This window comes from Gopherus flavomarginatus, chromosome 4 (assembly GCF_025201925.1).
Source record: "Gopherus flavomarginatus isolate rGopFla2 chromosome 4, rGopFla2.mat.asm, whole genome shotgun sequence".
NCBI lineage: Eukaryota > Metazoa > Chordata > Testudines > Testudinidae > Gopherus > Gopherus flavomarginatus.
The window spans coordinates 143,263,955-143,285,611 of NC_066620.1; the positions used below are offsets into that span (position 1 = coordinate 143,263,955).

A 21,657-nucleotide genomic window follows, 5' to 3' on the forward strand; every position below is an offset into this window, starting at 1 on the left:
ATCGGAACACCAGGGTGCCCAGTACATAAACCGCAAGGGGTACTTTTCGATGGTTCTGCAAGCCCTGGTGGATCACAAGGGACGTTTCACCAACATCCACGTGGGATGGCCAGGAAGGTTCACGACGCACGTGTCTTCAGGAGCACTACACTGTTTAAACGGCTGCAGCAAGGGACCTACTTCCCTGACCAGAGAATAACAGTTGGAGATGTCCAAATGCCTATAGTTATCCTTGGGGACCCAGCCTACCCCTTGATGCCCTGGCTAATGAAGCCATACACAGGGAGCCTTGACAGTGCTCAGGAGTTGTTTAATTACAGGCTGAGCAAGTGCAGAATGGTGGTAGAATGTGCATTTGGCAGGCTTAAGGCGAGATGGCGAACGCTTCTTACTCGCTCAGATCTTAGCCAAACCAATATCCCCTTTGTCATTGCTGCTTGCTGTGTGCTCCACAATCTCTGTGAGAGCAAGGGGGAGGCCTTTATAGCAGGGTGGGAGACTGAGGTAAACCACCTGGCCGCTGATTATGCGCAGCCAGACACCAGGGCAATTAGAAGATCTCACCAGGATGCTGTGCGCATCAGAGAAGCACTGAAAAGTAGCTTCCTCATGGGCCAGGGTACAGTTTGAATGCTGATTTTCCTTTCAATTGATTGCTGCCCTCCCCGTCTATGCGGTGTTGCTGCTGCAAGATACTTTGCCTGCAGCATTCCTCAATTGCTTGCTTAGGTTACTTGCGAGAGCTGTCCATTGGAAAACATATAATTCTGTATTTCCCAATTATTACCTACCTCCACCATTAGCTGCTTCCGTCTGCTGCTAGGCACTGTACCTGCAACCTTCCTTAACTGCTTTTTTATTGAAAATAAAGTTACTACTATTTGTTACAAGAATTGTGTTCTTTATTTAAAATCAGACCCTTTCATCAATCAAGCATCATGCTTGTTGTTACAATACTGTGCATGAAATTTCATAACTCAGCGTTCTATGGGGGACGGAGCGAGGGAGGTTTGGAGGAAGGGGGAGGGAGGTTGGAAAGAAGAAAGTGCATCAGAGAAGACAGAACAAGAATTCTCATGGACCAGGTTACGGTATGGCTGCTTTCTTTGTTTTCCCTTTATTACCCATATCCCCAATTGTCAAATCCTGATGCTGATAACTAGCTTCCGTGCAGCTTTCCAAAGCTGCTTGCTTTACTTCATTACCAAACTACAGTCACACTGCCTTAATAGCATGACCTGAGAGTAAAAATAGGCAAAGGTGCCATGGGAGAAGTTTGGATCATTAGAGGAGGGAAAAAACAGGACACAAAGGGCTTTTCAATTTAATGAAAGCCTTCTGGTTGGAGTGTCCGCAGTGGTGGAGGGGGCTGGTGCAGAGAGCCTTCCCCCACGCGTTCTTACATGCCTGGTTCTGGAAGGTGTGGGACAGGGTGAGTACTGAGGGAGGTTATACACGGGCTGTAGGGGCATTCTGAAACCACGGAGCTCTTGCAGCATATCGTGGAGGATGTCAGTCTGATCACGAAGAAGATCCAGAGTTGCTGCTCGCCAGCGCTGATCTTCCTGCCACCTGACATCATTTTTGGCGTCCCTCCTGTCTTCGCGTTGACTGGCAGCCTCCCTGTACTTTGCGACCAATTGTTTCCAGTCCCCCTGCTGAGCTCTCTCTGTACGGGTTACTGCCATAATTTTGGTGAACATGTCCTCACGCGTCCTCCTTTTCCTCAGTCTTCTTATGATACCCCCCCCATGTAGAGGAGAAGCGAGAGGGAGGCTGGAGAAATGTGCAGCTGTGTGTGGGGGGGTGGGGATTGGAAAGAGTGATAAAAGAATCATAAGAGACACATTTCACACAACAATGCATACAGTGTTTCTCCTCACTGACCTGTGCCTGTTACTGAACCTTGAACATGTTACTTTACCACAAGGTCGCCTTAGGATTCCTTTAATACTTATTGCTTGTGGCTGAGGACAGAGATTTCTGCTCAGACGCAGGTCAGGGGAGCACACAGACCGTGTCCGGAGAAAATGGTAAGTTAATAATGGCTAGTAATCCCTGTAGTAGATTGTACTGGTAATCAAGCTGGTCTCCTTCCCCGGTTTGCTCTCGCGTTCCCCGAACAATCAGGTCTCCTTCCCTGCGCTTTGCTGGGTGGTTCGGGGAACGCGAGAGCAAACCGCGGCGAAGCTGGTCTCCTTCCCCGGTTTGCTCTCGCGTTCCCCGAACAAGCAGGATGAATCCGCCCTGTTACAATGGAGACTTTTCTAAAAACCACCTCATGGGTCACTGTTTTAGGAAAGGTTTTTAATCTACTTGGTCAGTGACTCTAAGTACAGGTAGTGATTTGAAGCACCCAGTAAAAAAGGCTTACATTAAACCGAAGCTTTTATTAAAAGAAATTACACTCACCAGAGGACGGTCCCTCAGCTTCATTTTCTGGAGTACTGCCTTGAGATGGCTGGCAGGGAACCTCAGTAAGGGTGAGGAAAAGATCCTGGCTGTTTGGGGGGATAAAATGCTCTGTGCTCTCTGCTGGAGCCTCCTCCTCTTGGTCCTCATCATACTGATCATCGCCATCAAATAAATCTTCCGTAGTGGCAGGAATCACGACGCCCACCTCTGAATCCACAGACAAGGGGGGGTTCGTCGTTGCGCTGTTCCCCAATATTGCGTTAAGCTCGTCGTAGAACCGGCATGTTTTGGGGGCAGAGCCTGACCTGCCCTTTGCTGCTTTGGTCTTCTGATACGCCTGTCTGAGCTCTTTCACTTTCACTCGGCACTGTAACGAGTCCCTGGTATGTCCCCTCTCCCGCATGGCATTAGAAATTTTTTCAAAGGTTTTCTCATTTCGTCTGCTCGAGCGCAGTTCTGAAAGCACTGACTCTTCTCCCCATACAGCTATCAGATCGAGTAACTCCTGTGTGCTCCATGCTGGAGCTCTTTTCCTATTTTCAGGAGACTGCATTCTACTCTCTGCTGCTGAGAGCTCCACGCTGTGCAAGCAGGAAATGGAATTTCAAAGTTCCCGGGGCTTTTCCTGTTTACCTGGCCAGCAGAAGAGTACCTTTACCTGTGTAGAGCAGCCACTAGAGAGCACTGTGGGATACGTCCCGGAGGCCATTAACTTCGATGTCCGTCCACACTATCATAAAATCGATTTTAAAAAATCGATTTTGGGGTTACTCCTCTCGTTTAGATGGAGTTCCAAAATCGATTTTAGGGACCCTTAAAATCGATTTTATGCACTCTGTAGTGTGGACGGTTACAGCTTTAAATCGATTTAGAGCTCTTAAAATCGATTTAAAGCTCTAGTCTGGACCTGGCCTCAGTAACAGCTCTCGATGGACTAAGAGCAAAATGCTCCTCTCCTGAAATGCACTGGGTATTCCTAGATGCTATTCTGAATTTGAAATTCCCATGAATAGCAGCAGTAATTCTATGGTCTGAGATCTGTTCAAATATTATGGTGGTGCAGGACCTATAAGTACATAGAGCAGAGAAATGCACTGTGCCTTTAGGTCATCAACTGAGAGGTTTAATAGTATTCTTCTTGGTTAATATTTACAAATACCCATGTTGTCAGATATATGCAAATAAATGGCAAAAACATCAAAAAAAAGGGTAGGGGTCACAATAGCCAGAGAAAAGCAGAATATAATGGCTTGGTTTTATTATTATAAATTGTAAATATACCTGGAGTATTGCATGGAGACACTATATACATTGAAAGAATAAATAAAATATTGACTTTATTATACACCGATTTAGCCTCTGGAGGCCAGTGATTTGTGGTACCATATGTTGGACTAAATGAGACTGTTCATTGAGAATTGTAAATAGTAAATATGGTAACCCTTTACAAACTGGCTATTCAAAATATTAAGTAAATGGTGCATTTTAATTATATAGTGAAGAGGTTATTTCCAACCATTAAAAGATTGAAGGTGTCAGGAAGAATTGATCATCTGATAGAAGATAACATTTAAAAGTAGACCTTGGTAAATAAAGAAAGATGCTTTTGTATATCAATTTCTTTAACAAGCAGGTTCAGTACAGTGTTGCACAGTAATAGCCACTGAAACCTCAGTCCTTCTGTACTTCAGGTGAGATGCAAAAAAAAAATCAGTTCCTTGGTAGATGCCTATAATATATTTAGGGTTGATTTTTTTTTGTTTGTTTTTTGGTTTTTTTGCTTTATTATGTTTCACACTATCTAAACTTCCAATAAGTTTTGTTAAATGAAAGTTAGGAACTGATGGTCAATGCATTTATCCTTTTTTGCCACAGGTACCTAGGAAGTTGAATAATTTAGCATAATAGAATATTGTCCTTGTTGAGCTTATAAACATTGTATTATATTGTCTTTGAACAGTGCCACTGGCAATCCATTTAATGTGCAGACCCCAAGGAACAACAGGCCAGGCAAGATGCTGAGTGCACTCAGAATGCCTTTCAAAGATTTTAAATAGAGGCAAGTAACAAGTTGTCACCCAGAGAAAATGGCAAATGGGTTGGTATGAAGTGTATGTTCCTAGTTTGGGGCAGAGGGAAACTGCAGACTGTGTGGTGGAGCCTTTAGTGAAAAAAAAAGTTCATTTTTTTTGTCTGTTATTTGACTTTAAGACAAATATGTAGAAGATGAAGAAACAGTTCATGCTTAATTGATCCAAAAGTGAAATTGCTGTATGCAGCGCTTTTCCCCCCCTTTTGCTTTTATGGATGGTGCATTCTTTTTCTCACATAGTGCCAATCCTGTGGTGAGGCACTTGTAAAGTCTGGAGGTTGGGGCATGTGAAATAGGGAGCTGGAAGGAAGCATGCTGCTATTCCATTAGAAGCAAAAGGAAGTGTAGGCCCGTAGAATACTTCTTCTTTCCCTTCCTTGCTAACATCCAGCACCTGCAGGACCAAAATGCTGAAAATAATATTTCAAGGATCACAGAAAAAATAGGAAACAAATCTGCTGGCACATATTGTATACACTTATTAATCCCAAGGAAAGGCAATTTCAGCCCAGTGGATTTTATTTAGGGATCAACTGATGTATTAATGTCCATATCACCCAAACCTTATCCTAACCATCACTTAATAGCAAATAGTAAAATTTGATCCCACTTACTAGCTGTACACTTGCATGGTTGCACATGTAGAACTGTGCACAGAGATGCTAAACCATTACTACAAAATATGAATCATTTGTCAAAATAGTATTTTGAGATGCAAGGGAACTCAGGGCTGGCTGAATGACAGAGTAAATGAAGACATACAGAGAAAAGTGTCTTTCTTCAGAAAGAGGGAACAGCATGCTGAATTTGAAAATAGAAGGGCTCATAGTGCTGGTTAAAGCTAGGCAGTGTGCCAGCAACTGAGTGCATATGTAGTCAACACTTACAGCTCTGCCAAAGCGCTTTCTTATTTGTTATATTTTTTTTTCTTGTAGGTCTGGGTCTCTGTTGGACAGACTGTCAGTTCTGAGATGGTTCTGTGATGTAGGGAAAGGTCCACTCAAAAGCAGGACCCAAAATGCATTTTCACTTGCCATCAAGTAGTATTTGAACAGAGATGAAATAATACTCAAAAGGTCCCACAGATTATAAGCAAGTGTTTGTTAGTACGTTTCCCAACTTGATATAGTACCGTTTGTTACATTTTATGTACTGTACAGTGTTCCTATCCAAGCCATTGTGCATTAATTTTCCATTTAAAATTGACAAAGTATTAAATATGTTACCCCACTCAACTTATCATCACGGATGGTTCTACAACTGGGGCACTGCATCACTCAGAAAAATGAAAATAATTCACCTAAAGCTCAGAGGTAAGTATATATAGAGCCCTGTGCGGATACAAATTTATATCCATGTATGTGAATATCCGCAGTTATAAATCAGTATCCATACAACTGCAGCAGGGAAAAGAGCAGAACATGGGGCCACCACTCCCAGGAGCCAGCGCTGGCAGCTCTTCCAGCATGGCTGTATTGCCAACAGCCCCGCCCCCAGCTCTGCCCCCATCCCTTCCACACAATTGTCTGCATCTCCTGTCTGGGGGCAGGCATGCCACTTGAACACAAGAGTGCGACCAGGGACAGCTGCTGATGAGCCCGGTGCCCGCCCCAGTGGGCGGGGCTGGGGACCATACAGCCGTGCTGGAGGAGCTGGCTCCTGGGAACAGCGGCCCCATGTTCTGCTCCTTTCACTGCTGTGGTTCCCAGGAGAGCACTGTGGTTCCGCAGAGGCCAATTTATATCCACAGGTAGGTGGGGGGCTGTGTGTATAAAATAAAATGACCTTGTTAGATGTTGGGGAATAGAAAATCACATTAGCGTCACAGAAGCAACAAGAGAGAAAACAGTGGGGGAACTGTTCCACATTTTAGATGTCTATACACAAATACAAGGAATATGGGGAAGACCTGGAAATATTAGTACATAAGAAATTACATCTTAAGTGGCATCACTGAAACTTGGTAGGATAAATCGCATGACTAGAATACTGTTATAAAGGGGTATAGTTTGTTCACAAAGGACAGGCAGGGGAAAAAGGGAGGAGGTGTTGCATTATACATCAAGAATCTACACACTTGTTCTGAGGTCCAGAAGGAGGTGACTGACAGACCAACTGAATGTGTCTGGGTGAAGATAAATTATGCCAATCCAAGCTACTTCCCTTCCTTGACAGGGTTATTGGCCTAGAGGCCAGGATGTTGTAGACATTATGTATTTTGATTTTGGAACAGTCCAACCTGACATTCTCATAAGTAGAGAATTGTAGTCTAGATGAAATTACTATAAGGTGGGTGCAAAACTGGTAGAAAAAACGTACTAAAATAGTAATTAACAATGATTCACTGTCAGACTGTAAGGATGTATTTAGTGGAGTCCCACAGGGGCCTAATCTGGGTGTGGTACTTTTTAATTTTTTCATTAATGACTTGGGTAATGAAATGGAGATCACACTTACAAAATTTGTGGATACCACCAGGCTGAGAGGGTTGGCAGACAGTATTAGACTTCAAAATGATCTTTATAAATTGGATAATTGGTCCAAAATCAACAAGATGAAATTCAATAAAGGCAAATTCAAAGTATTACACTTAGGAAGGAAAAATCAAATGCATAAATACAACTGGGGAATAACTGGTTAAGCATTAATATTTCTAAAAAAGGATCTGGGAGTTACTGGATGAGCCAACAATGTGATGCAGTTGTGAAAAACAGTGAATATCATTCTGGGGTGTATTAACAGGAGAGTAGTATGACATGGGGCATGTTGTGTAAGACATGGAAAGGAACCATCCTGGTCTGCTCAGCACTGGTGAGGCCTCAGCTGGAGTACTGGGTCAGTTCTAGGTGCCACATTTTAGAAAAGATGTGGGCAATTTGGAGAGTCAAGGGGAGAGCAACAAATGACAAAAGGGTTAGAATAACTGGGCATGTTTAGTCTTGAGAAAAGACGACTGAGAGGGTCCTGACAAGTTTCAAGTGCTTCAAAGTTTTAAATTAAGGGCTGTTAGAGAGAGGATGTAAAGGAGATTTCGGTTAGATATTAGGAAAGCTTTTTAGCTATAAGGATAGTTAAATACTGGCATAGGCTTCCAGAAGAGATGGGATCCCCATCAGTGGAGGTTTTTTAAAAACAGTTTAGACAAACACCTGTCTGGGATGGTGTAGGTATACTTGGTCCTGCCTAGATGACCTCCTGAGGTTCCTTCCAGTACTATACTTCTGTGATTCTATAATCCCACTTTCACAGATTATTTACAGTTTTGGGGATCTATGAAGAGTCATGGATCAAGAGGGCAGCTGCTGTTATGATGGACTCTAGTGCAGCAGAAGACTTTACTGGAGAACCTGGTACCAATGGCAAAGCTATTAGCAGTACTTTTAAACATGCTCCAAAGTAAAGAGCACATGCACAACTAAGGCAGGTTGCGGTGTTCTAGCCCAAATTTTGATCTAGATCAATTGCTGGTTATTTCTGGCCTCTTTATGGAAAATGAGAGGGCTGAAAAATTAATAGGACATTCCCCCTCCATTTAGACACTTTAAGTGTCATGGCACCTGGAAATATGCTTGTTTTTTGTTTGTTTTTTTTAAACCCAAATCTTGTCTAGAGAGGAACTACCCAGTCCACAGTCCCAGAAAATTTAATACAGAAGTAGTAAATCTAATTACTAACCTGGAAATCTGTTAATATGCACAATATTTCCAAGGTATGTTTTAGAGATTCAGTGACAGCATAAGTATCATCCCTAATCTCTCTCGCCACTTCAAATAAACTTTGCTTTTTGATAACAGCTATGCAAAAAGTACCCTTGCAGAAACACTTGAAGAGACTTCAAAAAGGAACCTAAATCTCTCACCTGGATACATGCCAAAGGCTCATTTGTCCAAATAGAATAGCCGCCAACTAAATATATTCTTCCATTGTGGACAGCAACGCCAGATTCATTCTGACCTAAAGCAAAGAGGAAATCGAAAGCACTTGCATCTTTTAATTAACTCTGTTAGCATCAAAAGTTGGAGATTTCATTCATGAGATGCACATGGATTTGCTGTAACATGACAGTTTCAGAACTACCAATTCCTGGCAGTTAAAGTGGAGAGAAGGGCTTATGTGCTATCCCCAGGAATGCAATTTGAGTGCTATCCTGGAGGACAGAGATGATGCCAAAAACCACACACTGCAAGCCAGGTTAGTTACACTTGACTAGGGAACATACTACAAAGTTTGAAGTGTATTAAAGAAAAATATATTTTAAAAACATTCTTTTCAGTAGCGTAAGAAATAGTAGATACTAATACATCTCTGAAGTAGGAAATAAGCCTCGTGTGAATGTATCTACAACTATACGTGTTTGTGTGTGTGTATTCCATATGTTTAATATAACATAATATAAACATACTACTCTAACAGGATACACTGTTAGAGCAATGAAGCCAAACTGGCACCTGTGCAGATCTCTTGAATTCTACGGAGTTAGATGCGTACAGCTAAAAGCAGAAGTTGTTCTACAAATCTCAATTTTATTTTAAATAGCAAAAGCCTGTTTAAGGAATCCACGCATGTTAATGACATTTTAGAAAAATGTAAACACTGTTTAAAACTCTGTGTTCCATCACCTAGCACAGCTATAAGTGGAATCCTTAGTGGCAGTCTTAACAGAGAGGCTGAGCACTAAAGGCACAGAGAGGAAAAAGTACCCTCATCCTTGGAACCATTCCTTCAAGCTCAGGTTTGAAGCACAGGCCCTGTTACTGATCCTGTTGACTTCAGAGGTGCTCAGACAAATAAGCCCGCATTGCCACTGCTTCTGTTGTGCTGCCTATTCTGTGCAAGAACTAAGTGTTTCTTTGCCAGAGGCTGTCAACCCTGCACCTTTAAAGGCACAGAGGGGGGAGAGAAGGATGGAAAGGAAACTTAATTTAAAACAAAGTTTAGTCCCTCCCCTATTTTACCAGTTCCAGGTATCTATCAACAGGAGATAGATTAACTCAGTTAAGTCTGACATTTTGATTCCCTGACCCAAAAGCCAGACGTGTAATATCTATGTCTTTGCTTCCAGAAGTAGCAGCCTCAAAGTAATACTTAAAGAATGGTGTTGACATCAGGCTGGCCCTTAAAGCAACTTAACTGAAGATGGGATTTGGTGACCACTGTGTATGACTCCCTTCCCGCAACTTCACCTGCTCAGCAAACTCCCTGTTCTCTGTTCTCGCTGCTGTTCAGCCTTTAGCTCCTGAATCCATTGCCTCATTTTCTGGGCTGCATCAAGGAAGTTGCTGTGGTACCTATACAAAGGATTCTGAGCAACAACCGAGCAAGATTCTAGGACTCTTACAGCTGATTGAGAAGATGCAAGAATCAGCATTTGGGTGACCAGAAACTCTGCATCTGTTCAAGACAGGCCAATGACTGAATGACCTCAGCATTCCTGCAGTAAGGTTCTGGAGATGCCTCTTTCAATGCGGCTCCCGAGGCAGCTGCCACTGGTTTACTCCTGGGACACATTACTTTCCTGGTACAACGTTGGCAGTCTCTCCCCACTGCTTATAGTCAATAGTATTTCTGAGGGGCATATCAGACAGTCATGTTATGTGTGTAGCGCAGGTAAATGAGGTGTCCTGCTTTGCTAGCTGTTACTGCAATGCTCCCTCAAGCTACTCATGAGGAAGTTTTCAAATCTAGCTGCCGTCCATGCTAATCTACTCATCTCTGATTTGATTTAATTCTAATAAATAAACTCCTTTCTGGCATCCTGTTAAGACACTACTGTATAGTAATAAGGATGGGACAGTTATGCATCTCCATAAATACTCTAACCACCACCACCACCACCACCACCACCACCACCAGCAGCAGCCCATATAAAACTGCATTTTCAAGAAGTGCAAAGTATAATTTAATTGCCTTCGTGTACTCAAAAAAGTGAGATATTTCCACTGGTGCAATTAAGCACCTAGTGAAAAGGGAAATAAGATTTAATCATTTTATTTTTTTCATTTTTTAACTAAACCCTTTTAGTTGCATCGTTTTGAAAATGTAGCCTGCTATGCTCCAAAAGAACACTCTTCTTTAATGTTTTGTGCCTGATTCTCTTCTCTCTTAGAGCAGCAAGAGAATGACTCCAGTTGACATCAATGGGCTCAGCATCGGTTCCTAAATCAGGAGTGATTCCATTGAAGTCAGTGGAGGTCCACCATTGTAAAAGTGCTGTATGGGAGAAGAATTAGGCTCATAAAATAAAACAAAAAGCCTCCCACAACACTGCTTTCATTGTACATTTCATGAAAAAGACTTGCCCGTCAACATGTTGAAGCTGCAGCGCGTCCATTGGTCGGTGTCTATGTTATAAGAGTCTATGTGGCGTACAAGAATCCGATCATTATTGTAGTCCAAGTCATTCCCGCCTAAAACATAAAGCCTCCTTTGGACAGCAGCCATGGAATGGTACACTCTCCTCTGTAACATGGGGCTTCGGCTTATCCACTTGTTCTAGAAGTGTAAACAAAGAAAAACTGGTCTTAGGCTCAGCAGTCCTTGGAGACTTGCAAGTGCTCCGAGTGTCACATATCCCTCTTCCTAGCCACAAATCTTGCGTAAATATATTGCTAAATTTGAATGTTACTTAGAACAGCAGGTCAACTGATTGCCAGCTATGGTGTGGGTGTCCAATCTTTGTAGCTCTGTATTTTAATATTTATCTTCAGGTGAGCCAAGGACTCTTCTCTCATGGATACAACACAGTATTTCCACCATCCCCCAAAACATTAACTTTTTCATCTGCTCTCCCTTGATCCTTTATGTTAGAATATATTGAAAAAATCTTATTTCATGACATATGGTAAATCTGAATTACTCATGGACAGATTTTAATCAAGGGATAGATTCCAAGCAAGAGTGTAGATTACAATTATAATTTTCATCTGTTACGCTTATTTTAATATTATATTGTATCTGTGCGGAAAGTGTCATGATAAAATTTCTGAAAGACTAAAGGTTTCAGACGTTGCTCTCTCATGTCACTATTAAAAAACAAGCAGTGCTGATGTGTTTCAGTAAGAAAGTATTAGATCTCTCTTCTGTATATAGCATTGAAAACTGGAACAGTAAGCTATATCAGGGCTAGAAGCGGGGGAAGGGGCGCGTTCTGCCCTTCATTCAGTAATTTATTTGGTTTTTATCTTTAAGAAGCAAAGGCTGGGGGGAAAAAAATCTTGTAGCATTTTACCAAAGTATTTGTGCATTCCATTTGGTTTTCTTTATTCCTCCATATTTTGATTTACTCATTTATATAAGAAAAATGTTTTTGAATCTGTATTAACCATTAAACTTCAGGAGTTTTACTACTTTTTTAAGAGTAAAAAGACATGAAACTTTAAGAGTCAGAAAAAAGACAGTTACTCACCTTTGTAACTGTTGTTCTTCGAGATGTGTTGCTCATATCCATTCCAGTTAGGTGTGCGCGCGCCGCGTGCATGATGTCGGAAGATTATTACCCTAGCAACACTCAGTGGGTCGGCTGGGCACCCCCTGGAGTGGCGCCGCCATGACGCCGGATATATAACCCTGCCGACCCAACCGCCCCTCAGTTCCTTCTTGCCGGCTACTCCGACAGTGGGGAAGGAGGGTGGGTTTGGAATGGATATGAGCAACACATCTCGGAGAACAACAGTTACAAAGGTGAGTAACCGTCTTCTCTTCTTCGAGTGCTTGCTCATATCCATTCCAGTTAGGTGATTCCCAAGCCTTACCTAGGCGGTGGGGTCAGAGTGAGATGTGGCAGAATGCAAAACTGATGAGCCAAAGGCTGCATCATCTCTTGACTGCTGAACCAAAGCATAATGCGAAGCAAAGGTGTGGATCGAGGACCAGGTAGCTGCGCGACATATCTCCTGGATAGGTACACGAGCCAGGAAGGCGGCAGATGAAGCCTGAGCTCTGTTAGAATGCGCGGTGATGTAGCTTGGGGAAATATGAGCCAAATCATAACAAGTGCAGATGCACGCTGTCACCCAAGATGAGATCCTCTGAGAGGAAACAGGAAGGCCTTTCATTCGCTCTGCTACCGCGACAAAGAGTTGGGGCGTTTTACGAAACGGTTTTGTCCGCTCAATATAAAATGCGAATACTCTACGGCTGTCCAGGGAGTGTAATTGTTGCTCCCATCGCGTTGAGTGTGGCTTCGGGAAGAAGACCGGGAGAAAGATGTCCTGGTTAACATGAAAGGCCAAAACCACCTTAGGGAGGAATGCCAGGTGTGGTTGCAACTGCACCTTGTCCTTGTAGAACACAGTGTACGGCGGATCCACCGTAAGAGCCCTAAGCTCGGAGACTCGTCTGGTCGATGTAATGGCTACGAGGAAAACTGTCTTCCAAGACAGGTATAGTAGCGAGCAGGTTGCTAACGGCTCGAATGGGGGAGACATAAGTCTGGTTAAAACCAGGTTGAGGTCCCAGGTCGGGGCTAGGCGGCGTACTTGAGGGTATAAGCGCTCCAAGCCCTTGAGGAACCTCGAAACCATAGGGTGTGAGAACACGGAACGACCACCTTTGCCTGGGTGGAAGGTAGAGATGGCTGCCAAGTGTACCCTCAGTGATGATACTGCTAGGCCCTGCTGTTTGAGAGACCAGAGGTAGTCCAAAATAGAGGGGATCGAGACCTCAGTGGGAGTAAGATTAAGCGTTTCGCACCAGCAGGAGAAATGCTTCCACTTGGCCAGGTACGTTGACCGGGTGGAAGACTTCCTGCTACCCAGGAGAACTTGTCGTACTGATTCAGAGCAACGTAACTCTGACTGGTTTAGCCACGCACCAGCCACGCTGTGAGGTGAAGAGCCTGCAGGTCTGGGTGGCGAAGCCTGCCGTGGTCCTGAGTTATGAGGTCTGGGTGGAGTGGCAGGGTAATTGGGTTGGCTATCGACAGGTCGAGCAACGTGGTGTACCAGTGGTGCTTGGGCCACGCTGGAGCGATCATGATGATGCGCGCTCTGTCCCTGCAGAGTTTCAGCAGGACCTTGTGAACCAGCGGGAACGGTGGGAAGGCATAAAGGAGCTGGCTCTTCCACGGCATCAGGAAAGTGTTTGAGATCGATCCTGGGGAGAGACCTTGGAAGGAGCAGAACATCTGGAATTTCCTGTTCTCGTGGGAAGCGAACAGGTCTATGTGGGGAAATCTCCACTTCTGGAAAAGAGAATGCATAACGTCCGGACGGATCGACCACTCATGAGACAAGAAAGACCTGCTGAGTCGATCCGCCAGAGTGTTCCGAACGCCTGGGAGAAAGGATGCTACCAGATCTATCGAGTGGGCTATGCAAAAGTCCCAGAGTTGGATGGCCTCCTGACAAAGGGGGGAGGACCGTGTCCCTCCCTGTTCGTTTAAGTAGTACATGGCCGTTGTGTTGTCTGTAAACACTGAGACACAACGGCCTCGCAACTGTTGCTGGAATGCCTGGCACGCCAGGCGGACTGCTCTCAGTTCTCAGACATTTATGTGTAATGCCAGCTCCTGAGAAGACCAAAGGCCTTGAGTACGAAGGTGACCGAGGTGACCACCCCAGCCGAGAGATGACGTGTCCGTCGTCAGGGACATTGAGGGTTGGGACGGATGGAACGGCATCCCTGCACATACCAGGGAGGGAGATAGCCACCATTTTAGGGAGCCTAGGGTGCTCGGGGGAATGGTGACTATCGTGTCTATTGGGTCCCTGCCCAGGCGGTATACCGAGTTGAGCAAAACTTGGAGAGGATGGAGGTGGAGCCTGGCGTGTTTGGTTACAAACGTGCAGGCAGCCATGTGACCCAGGAGACCGAGACAAGTGCGAGCCGAGGTCGTCGGGAAATTCTGTAGACCTCGGTTGATTGTGGCCATCGCCTGAAACCGCAGCTGTGGTAAGCAGGCTCTAGCTAGATGGGAGTCCAGGATAGCTCCTATGAAGTCTAACCTCTGCGTGGGAACCAGTGTGGATTTTTCTATATTGATCATCAGGCCTAGACGTGTGAATAGGTCCTTGACGATGCCCACATGCTGAGTGACTTGTGTCTCGGAGGCCCCTCGGATGAGCCAATCATCCAGATACGGAAAAACGTGTATCCAACGTCGGCGGAGGTAGGCAGCGACTACAGCCATACACTTTGTAAATACCCTTGGGGCTGCAGAAAGGCCGACCGGCAGGACCGTAAACTGGAAGTGCTGACGGTTGGCTACAAAGCGGAGGGATCTCCTGTGTGGAGGAAAGATGGCGATATGAAAGTACGTGTCCTTCATATCGAGGGCAGCATAACAGTCTCCGGGATCCAAGGACGGGATAATGGTCCCCAGGAATATCAGGATTCTTTGCTGCTTTTACAGATCAGACTAACACGGCTACCCCTCTGATACAGGAATACCATGCGGAACTTCAACTTTATCATAAACTGGTTGAGTCCTCACAGGTCTAGGATAGATCTGAGACCTCCCTTCGACTTGGGGATTAGGAAATAACGGGAGTAAAACCCCTTGCCCCTTTCATCCATCGGTACCTCCTCTATAGCTCCTATGGCGAGGAGTGTCTGCACCTCTTGTAAGAGGAATTGCTCGTGAGAGGGGTCCCTGAAGAGAGACAAGGTTGGAGGGCAGAGTTGAAATAAATTGGAAGTGGTACCCATACTCCACCGTGCGTAGGACCCAGCGATCTGAAGTTAACTGGGACCACGCTGGGAGGAAGTAGGAGAGACGGTTGGAGAAGAGAGGAGAGGGATCCTGGCCTGGAACTGGTACGCTGCCCTCGGGTGCACCTTCAAAAGTTCGTCTTTGGTCCCAGTGGTGGATTTGAGGGACCTTGATTTTGGCCACCTTGGGGTCCTGACAGTCGTCTGCAACCACCTCGGCCGCGCCGCCTGCCAAAGTCCTGTCTTTGTCTAGGCACAGAGTATGGGTGGTGAGGCTGAGGATGGAAAGACCTGCGTTGGGTCACCGGCATATGCATGCCGAGAGAGCACATTATGACCCTGTTGTCCTTCAGGCTTTGCAGCCTGTGGTCAGTCTTCTCTGAGAAGAGGCCTTTACCATCAAATGGCAAGTCCTGAATGGTATACTGCAGCTCCGGTGGGAGGTTTGAAACCTGAAGCCATGAGATGCGCCTCATGGCAACACCCGAGGCCAGAGTCCTGGCTGCTGAGTCTGCTGCATCCAACGAGGCCTGGTGGGAAGTTCTGGCCACCTTTTTTCCCTTCCTCCAAGAGGGCAGCGAACTCTTGGCAGGAGTCTTGAGGGAGAAGCTCCGTAAACTTACCCACCGCCACCCAGGTGTTATAATTATAGCGGCTAAGCAAGGCCTGTTGATTTGCCACCCAAAGCTGTAGGGCCCCTGCCGAGTACACCTTGCAGCCGAGTAGGTCCATTCGCCTAGCCTCCTTCGATTTCGGGGCTGGCACCTGCTGGCCGTGGCATTCCCTCTCATTAACGGACTGGACGACTAGTGAGCAGGGAGGAGAATGGACATGCAAATACTTGTACCCTTTAGAGGGCACCATATATTTACGCTCGACTCCCCTGGCCGCAGGAGGGATAGAGGCTGGGGACTGCCATATAGTATTGGCATTCTCCAGGACGGTCCGAATAAACAGTACGACCACTCTAGTGGGGGCATCCACCGATAGAATGTCCATTACCGGGTCCTCTACCTCTGGGACCTCCTCCACCTGGAGGTTCATATTGAGTGCTACCCTCCTTAGGAGGTCCTGATGGGCTCACAGGTCGATTGGAGGAGGGCCTGAGGAGGATGTTCCTGCCACCCTCTTATCTGGAGAAGAGGAAGAGGAGATGCCAGCGACGAGTGGGTCCTGTGTGGCCTGTTGCTCCTGAGCGACCTCCTGCTCCAGTGGAACCTGGGAGTCCGGTGGGTGAACGGGGGCTTCCTCCGCAGCAGTCGGAGGGGGGTGGCTAACCGTCACCTCTGGCACTCAGTGCTCTGATGAGAGAGCGGGATGGAACTACTGGTACGCCTTGGGCCTGGTGGTACACCCAAGGTGTCCAGAAAGACCACTGGTGGGGTCCTTGGGCCTGGGCCTGGGTCTCTTGGAAGACTCTGGTGGGCACATCAGAATCACTGAGCATAAGAGCTGTCCGCATGAGAGGACACTGATGCGTGTCTGGATGGCCATGGTGGTGCTGAAAAGCCCTGGGCAGAGTCTCTGTCTCTAGCGGACCTTGCTCTACTCGGCACCGGTGACCGGTACTGGGAGGCATACCGTTACTGGGAACGAGATTGGGACCTGTGACCGGAGCAGTGCCGGGAGGTCGACTGAGATCTCGAGGCTCGACGTCGAGAGCAGCTACGGGAGTCACGGTGCCTGGAGCAGTGCCAGGAGCTGGAACGGTGCCGAGAGTAGCGGGCTGGCGAACAGGATACCGACCGGTGCCGCGAGTGCGACCGGTAGCGAGGAGGGGAACAGTACCGGGACGGCGAGCGGCGTCAGGAGCGGGAGCGCCGACGGGACCTGGAACGTCTGCGGGACCGTGATCGTGAACGGTGCCGCTCTGCTGTGCCGACAGAGGATGGTCTTATCAAGGCCGGCTTGCCGATAGACTGTATTACCCGCACCGGCGGTGCTGGGGGTTGAGGCAGCGTCGACTCTGTCATGGCAATCAGATCCCTCGCCTTTGAGAATGTCTCTGGCGTGGATGGAATAGTAAAGCTCAACCACGGCTCGCACTGGGGAGCTGACAGGCACCAGACTCGACGACCCTCGTGGGACCAGAATCGACAGTGCCGACTTCGTCGGTGCCGCGCCAGGTGTTGGTGCCGGGCGATCTGACTTAGACGAGCTCTCTGGCTGCGGTACAGGTGGCACGGAAGCAGGAGGAGCCTTAGGCTTTCTCGACCTCAGGGAGAGGAAGCGGTGCCGAGTCGACTTCGGTGCCGGCGACGGCCGGTGCTGAGAGGCCTTGGCAGTACCGGCGCGGTCCGGTGCCCAGGAGGTGCTTCTGCCCACCGATTGACCAGTGCTCGGTGCCAAAGGGGGAGGGGTAAGAGCCGCCTCCATGATGAGCTGCTTTAGCCGAAAGTCCTGCTCCTTTTTTGTTCTCGGCTTAAAAGCCTTGCAAATGCGACACTTATCTGTCAGGTGAGATTCCCCGAGGCACTTAAGGCAGGAGTCGTGTGGATCGCCTGTTGGCATCAGCTTATGACAGGCCGAGCACTGTTTGAAACCCGGTGAACCGGGCATGGGCCCCGGCACCGGGTGCGGGGAAGGGGCTAATCCCCAAACCCCTCTTAACTATACACTAACTATGAACAATTAAAATTAACTATAACTATATAACTTTGAACTATATACACAACAAAATAACTAGAGAACTATGAGTAGCTAGGGAGGTGGAGGTCAGTAAAACCACACTCCACTGTTCCATCGACCGACATGGGCAGTAAGAAGGAACTGAAGGGTGGCTGGGTCGGCAGGGGTATATATCCGGCGCCACTCCAGGGGGTGCCCAGCCGACCCACCAAGTGTTGCTAGGATAAAAATCTTCCGACGAACGTGCATGCGGCGCGCACACACCTAACTGGAATGGATATGAGCAAGCACTTGAAGAAGAACAATTGCTCCAGTTACCTTTAACAGTAAAACAATCTGCTACAAAAAGTCTTATATTAAATACACTTTAACTTGGTAACTCAATAGCCTCTGACAGTGGCCTCCACAGTATATAGCTATACATTACAATATATAATATTTGAATATTAGGAATTAATTTTTGCATTAGCAGTTCAGTCCCTTGACACAAGACTATAGACACCATCTGCTTTGCAAAGCCTGCCTGCATCCCCTGATTATATCTTTAGCTTCCTCCACTGCAGTGCCTGCCAGGTGAGCCGCCAAGCACTGCAAAGGCAAAGAAACAGAGGGGCCTGGTGGGGTCATTCCTAATAAGCCAGCATGTGAATACTAATCAGTGGTGAGGAAGCAGAGGTCACCCCAGCCTGCTTGTTGGCAGGTAGCTGTGTGCTCTGTGGCAGATGGCAGGCATTATCGACTCTCCACAAAGGCCTACCACAGAAACAAGCACTATTGCTGAATGATAGAGTTATTGAGATTCTGTGCAAGATGCAAGCAGATGTGATGTTTTCCAGTACCCACCGTAAACAATATGCCAGCAGAATTTTTAAAAAGAGCATGTGTGTACAAACATGAAGCAGACCTCATTTAAAGAATGCTAACACATTCTTCCTCTTTAACTGTTTGTGTTTCATACTTGCCCTCCTGCAATTAGCAATTTATGCTGAAGTAGCCAAACCACAGATATTTTAGTATGCATCTGCTGAGACTACCTGAGCAACTAAGAAATCTAGGCAAAGCATACACAACACAAAAAGGAGGCAGTGTATAGAAGTATAATGCCCAAATCACAAGCAAGATAAGACTGTAGCCTGTGATCACTATGGGCACAGATTTATAACAGAACCTCTGTTTGCATAATCAATAACAACAATAATATTGTGCCCTTTAAAAGAAATTAACTGATTCCTATAGCCAAATTCTGGTCTTGGATACAGACATAATGTTCCCCATAAAATCAGTGGGAGTCACACACAAATATCTGTTGGTAGAATTTGGCTTTAAATATGAAACTCAAGGCCCCTATCCAGTAATCAGAAGTCAATATCCTTCTACAGGGACATAAGAGTCCACGCATGCTGATGTGACTAGGATTAGGGTGTTTGTTTCCCTAATACAGGAGGAAAGGACATATTACCATGTCCCAGCGCTCTGAAGTTGTTACTGGAGAATTTTAACCTAATCAAAACACATACATAATGTATGACCACATTCCTAAAAGATATTTTTGGTGCTCAGATAATAAAGTGATAGGCACACTAGCAATATCAAAAATGGTCAGATTTCTTTCTTTCTTTTTCTTTTTTCTTTTTTTTTTTTTTACAATATCTATTTTAATCAACTGTTTTGTAATAAATCAATTTAACAGATCACTGATGGCCAGTGTAGGTCCAAAATTATGTTTTTGTGGTAAATGAAAATTTTACAAACCCTAACATTAATAGAAACAGTTTCATGTTCATGAACACACTTTTGTTTGGTTTTACACATTTCCTTGCAGCATGTGGAGCACAAATATCGCAAAACTGGGCTACCACTGGGGAACCAGTATGTGAAACCGACTAGTTTATTTGCATTGTCCAAGGCTAGTGGTTTGCAAAAAGCAAAGAAGCAGAATAAATGGTGATAAATACAGCAGAGTTTTAACATGTTTTCAGTCTTGCTAATCTAAGATGCTTCTAGTAACCCAGTTAAGGAGTATTATTTTTTTTTAACAGTGGCCCTTATCCTCTCTTAGGCCTGGTCTACACTACGCGTTTAAACCGATTTTAGCAGCGTTAAACCGATTTAACGGCACACCCGTGCACAGTACGAGGCCCTTTATATCGATATAAAGGGCTCTTTAAATCGGTTTCTGTACTCCTCCCCAATGAGAGGAGTAGCGCTAAAATTGGTATTACCATATCGGATTAGGGTTAGTGTGGCAGCAAATCGATGGTATTGGCCTCCGGGCGGTATCCCACAGTGCACCACTGTGACCGCTCTGGACAGCAATCTGAACTCGGATGCAGTGGCCAGGTAAACAGGAAAAGCCCCGCGAACTTTTGAATTACATTTCCTGTTTGCCCAGCATGGAGCTCTGATTAGCACGGGTGGCGATGCAGTCCCAAATCCAAAAAGAGCTCCAGCATGGACCATACGGGAGATACTGGATCTGATCGCTGTATGGGGAGACAAAATGCCAAAGAGTTTGAAAAAAATCTCCAGGCTACACAGTGCTGCGTGACAAGCGTAACGGAAAGCCAAAGAATCAAATGGACGCTCATGGAGGGAGGGAGAGGGTACTGAGGACTCCAGCTATCCCACAGTCCACAGCAGTCTCCGAAAACTATTTGCATTCTTGGCTGAGCTGCCAGTGCCTGTAGGTTCAAACACATTGTCTGGCGTGGTTCAGGGTATAGCTCGTCAATTTACTCCCTCCTCCCACCACGTGAAAGAAAAGAGAAAGAAATTGTTTCTTGACTTTTTTCAGTGTCACCCTATGTCTACTGAATGCTGGTGGTAGACACGATGCTGCAGCAGTGAAGAGCAGTATCCGCTCCTCTCCCCTCCCCGGTGGCAGACGGTACAATATGACTGCTATCCGTCGTCACCATCAGCCCGTGAGTGCTCCTGGCTGGCCTCAGGTGAGGCTGGCCGGGGGCGCCTGGGTAAAAATAGGAATGATTCCTGGTCATTCCCAGTAGATGGTACAGAACAGCTGGTAACCGTCCTCATCATAGCAGCTGGGGGCTGAGCTCCATCAGCCCCCTCCCTTTCCTGTGTAAAGAAAAGATTCTGTCCTGCCGGCACTATCATAGCAGTGGGATGCTGGGCTCCTCTCCCCCGCACCGCTTAATGTTCTGCCTGGACTGTCATAGCAGCGGGATGCTGGGCTCCTCTCCCCCGCACCGCTTAATGTTCTGCCTGGACTGTCATAGCAGCGGGAGGCTGCCTCCCACTGATTTTATCTCACTAACAAGTCACTGTTTCTTATTCCTGCATTCTTTATAATTTCGTGACAGAAATGGGGGGGGATACTGCCACGGTATCCCAGGAAGGTTGGGGAGGAGGAAGTATCGGGTGGGGTGGTTGCAGGGGCAACCCCCGTGAATGGCATGCAGCTCGTCATTTCTGCGGGATCTGACATGGAACAGCTGTGCTCTCTGATACACTGATTCTCTAGCACACTTGCCCCATATTCTAGGCAGGACTGACTCTTATTTTTAGATACCATTAAGGAGGGATTGACTCAGGGAGCCATTCCCATTTTTGCCTTTGCGCCCCCGGCCGACCTCAGCCAGGGGCACCCATGATAGCAGCACACAGTACAGAACGACAGATAACCATCATCTTACTGCCAATTTACAATGGCAGCAGACGGTACAGAACGACTGATAACCGTCTCTGCTATCATGCAAAAGCAAATCAATTCTGCTGTGTAGTGCTGCAGTAACGCCTCTTGTCAGCGGCATCCAGTACACATATGGTGACAGTGAAAAAAAAGCTGAACGGGCTCCATGGTTGCTGTGCTATGGTGTCTGCCAGGGCAATCCAGGGAAAAAGGGCAC

At 46.3% G+C, this 21,657-nt stretch overlaps 2 protein-coding genes across 10 annotated transcripts in view; both read right to left on the bottom strand.

Annotated features, from left to right (window-relative positions):
* The window catches only part of KLHL32 (kelch like family member 32), a 223,092-nt gene that overhangs the window by 5,483 nt on the left and 195,952 nt on the right, over window positions 1-21,657 (bottom strand). For 6 of the 9 annotated variants that reach the window (XM_050949275.1, XM_050949276.1, XM_050949274.1 and 3 more), the window contains 3 exons: window positions 10,807-10,999; window positions 8,367-8,461; window positions 4,259-4,901 (listed from right to left, as the gene is read on the bottom strand). In XM_050949275.1, coding sequence (XP_050805232.1) covers window positions 4,740-4,901; window positions 8,367-8,461; window positions 10,807-10,999 — 450 coding nt within the window. In that variant the 3' untranslated portion in view covers window positions 4,259-4,739. Of the gene's footprint in view, window positions 1-4,258; window positions 4,902-8,366; window positions 8,462-10,806; window positions 11,000-21,657 lie in introns of those variants that run through there. The other 3 variants (XM_050949281.1, XR_007773855.1, XR_007773856.1) reach the window with 3 other exon arrangements.
* Window positions 902-3,078, bottom strand: LOC127049057 (uncharacterized). Its single transcript, XM_050949327.1, has 2 exons — window positions 2,413-3,078; window positions 902-1,792 (listed from the first exon to the last, which is right to left on the bottom strand). Exons 1-2 carry the CDS (start codon window positions 2,966-2,968, stop codon window positions 1,320-1,322), a joined length of 1,029 nt encoding a protein of 342 aa, XP_050805284.1. The 5' UTR covers window positions 2,969-3,078; the 3' UTR covers window positions 902-1,319.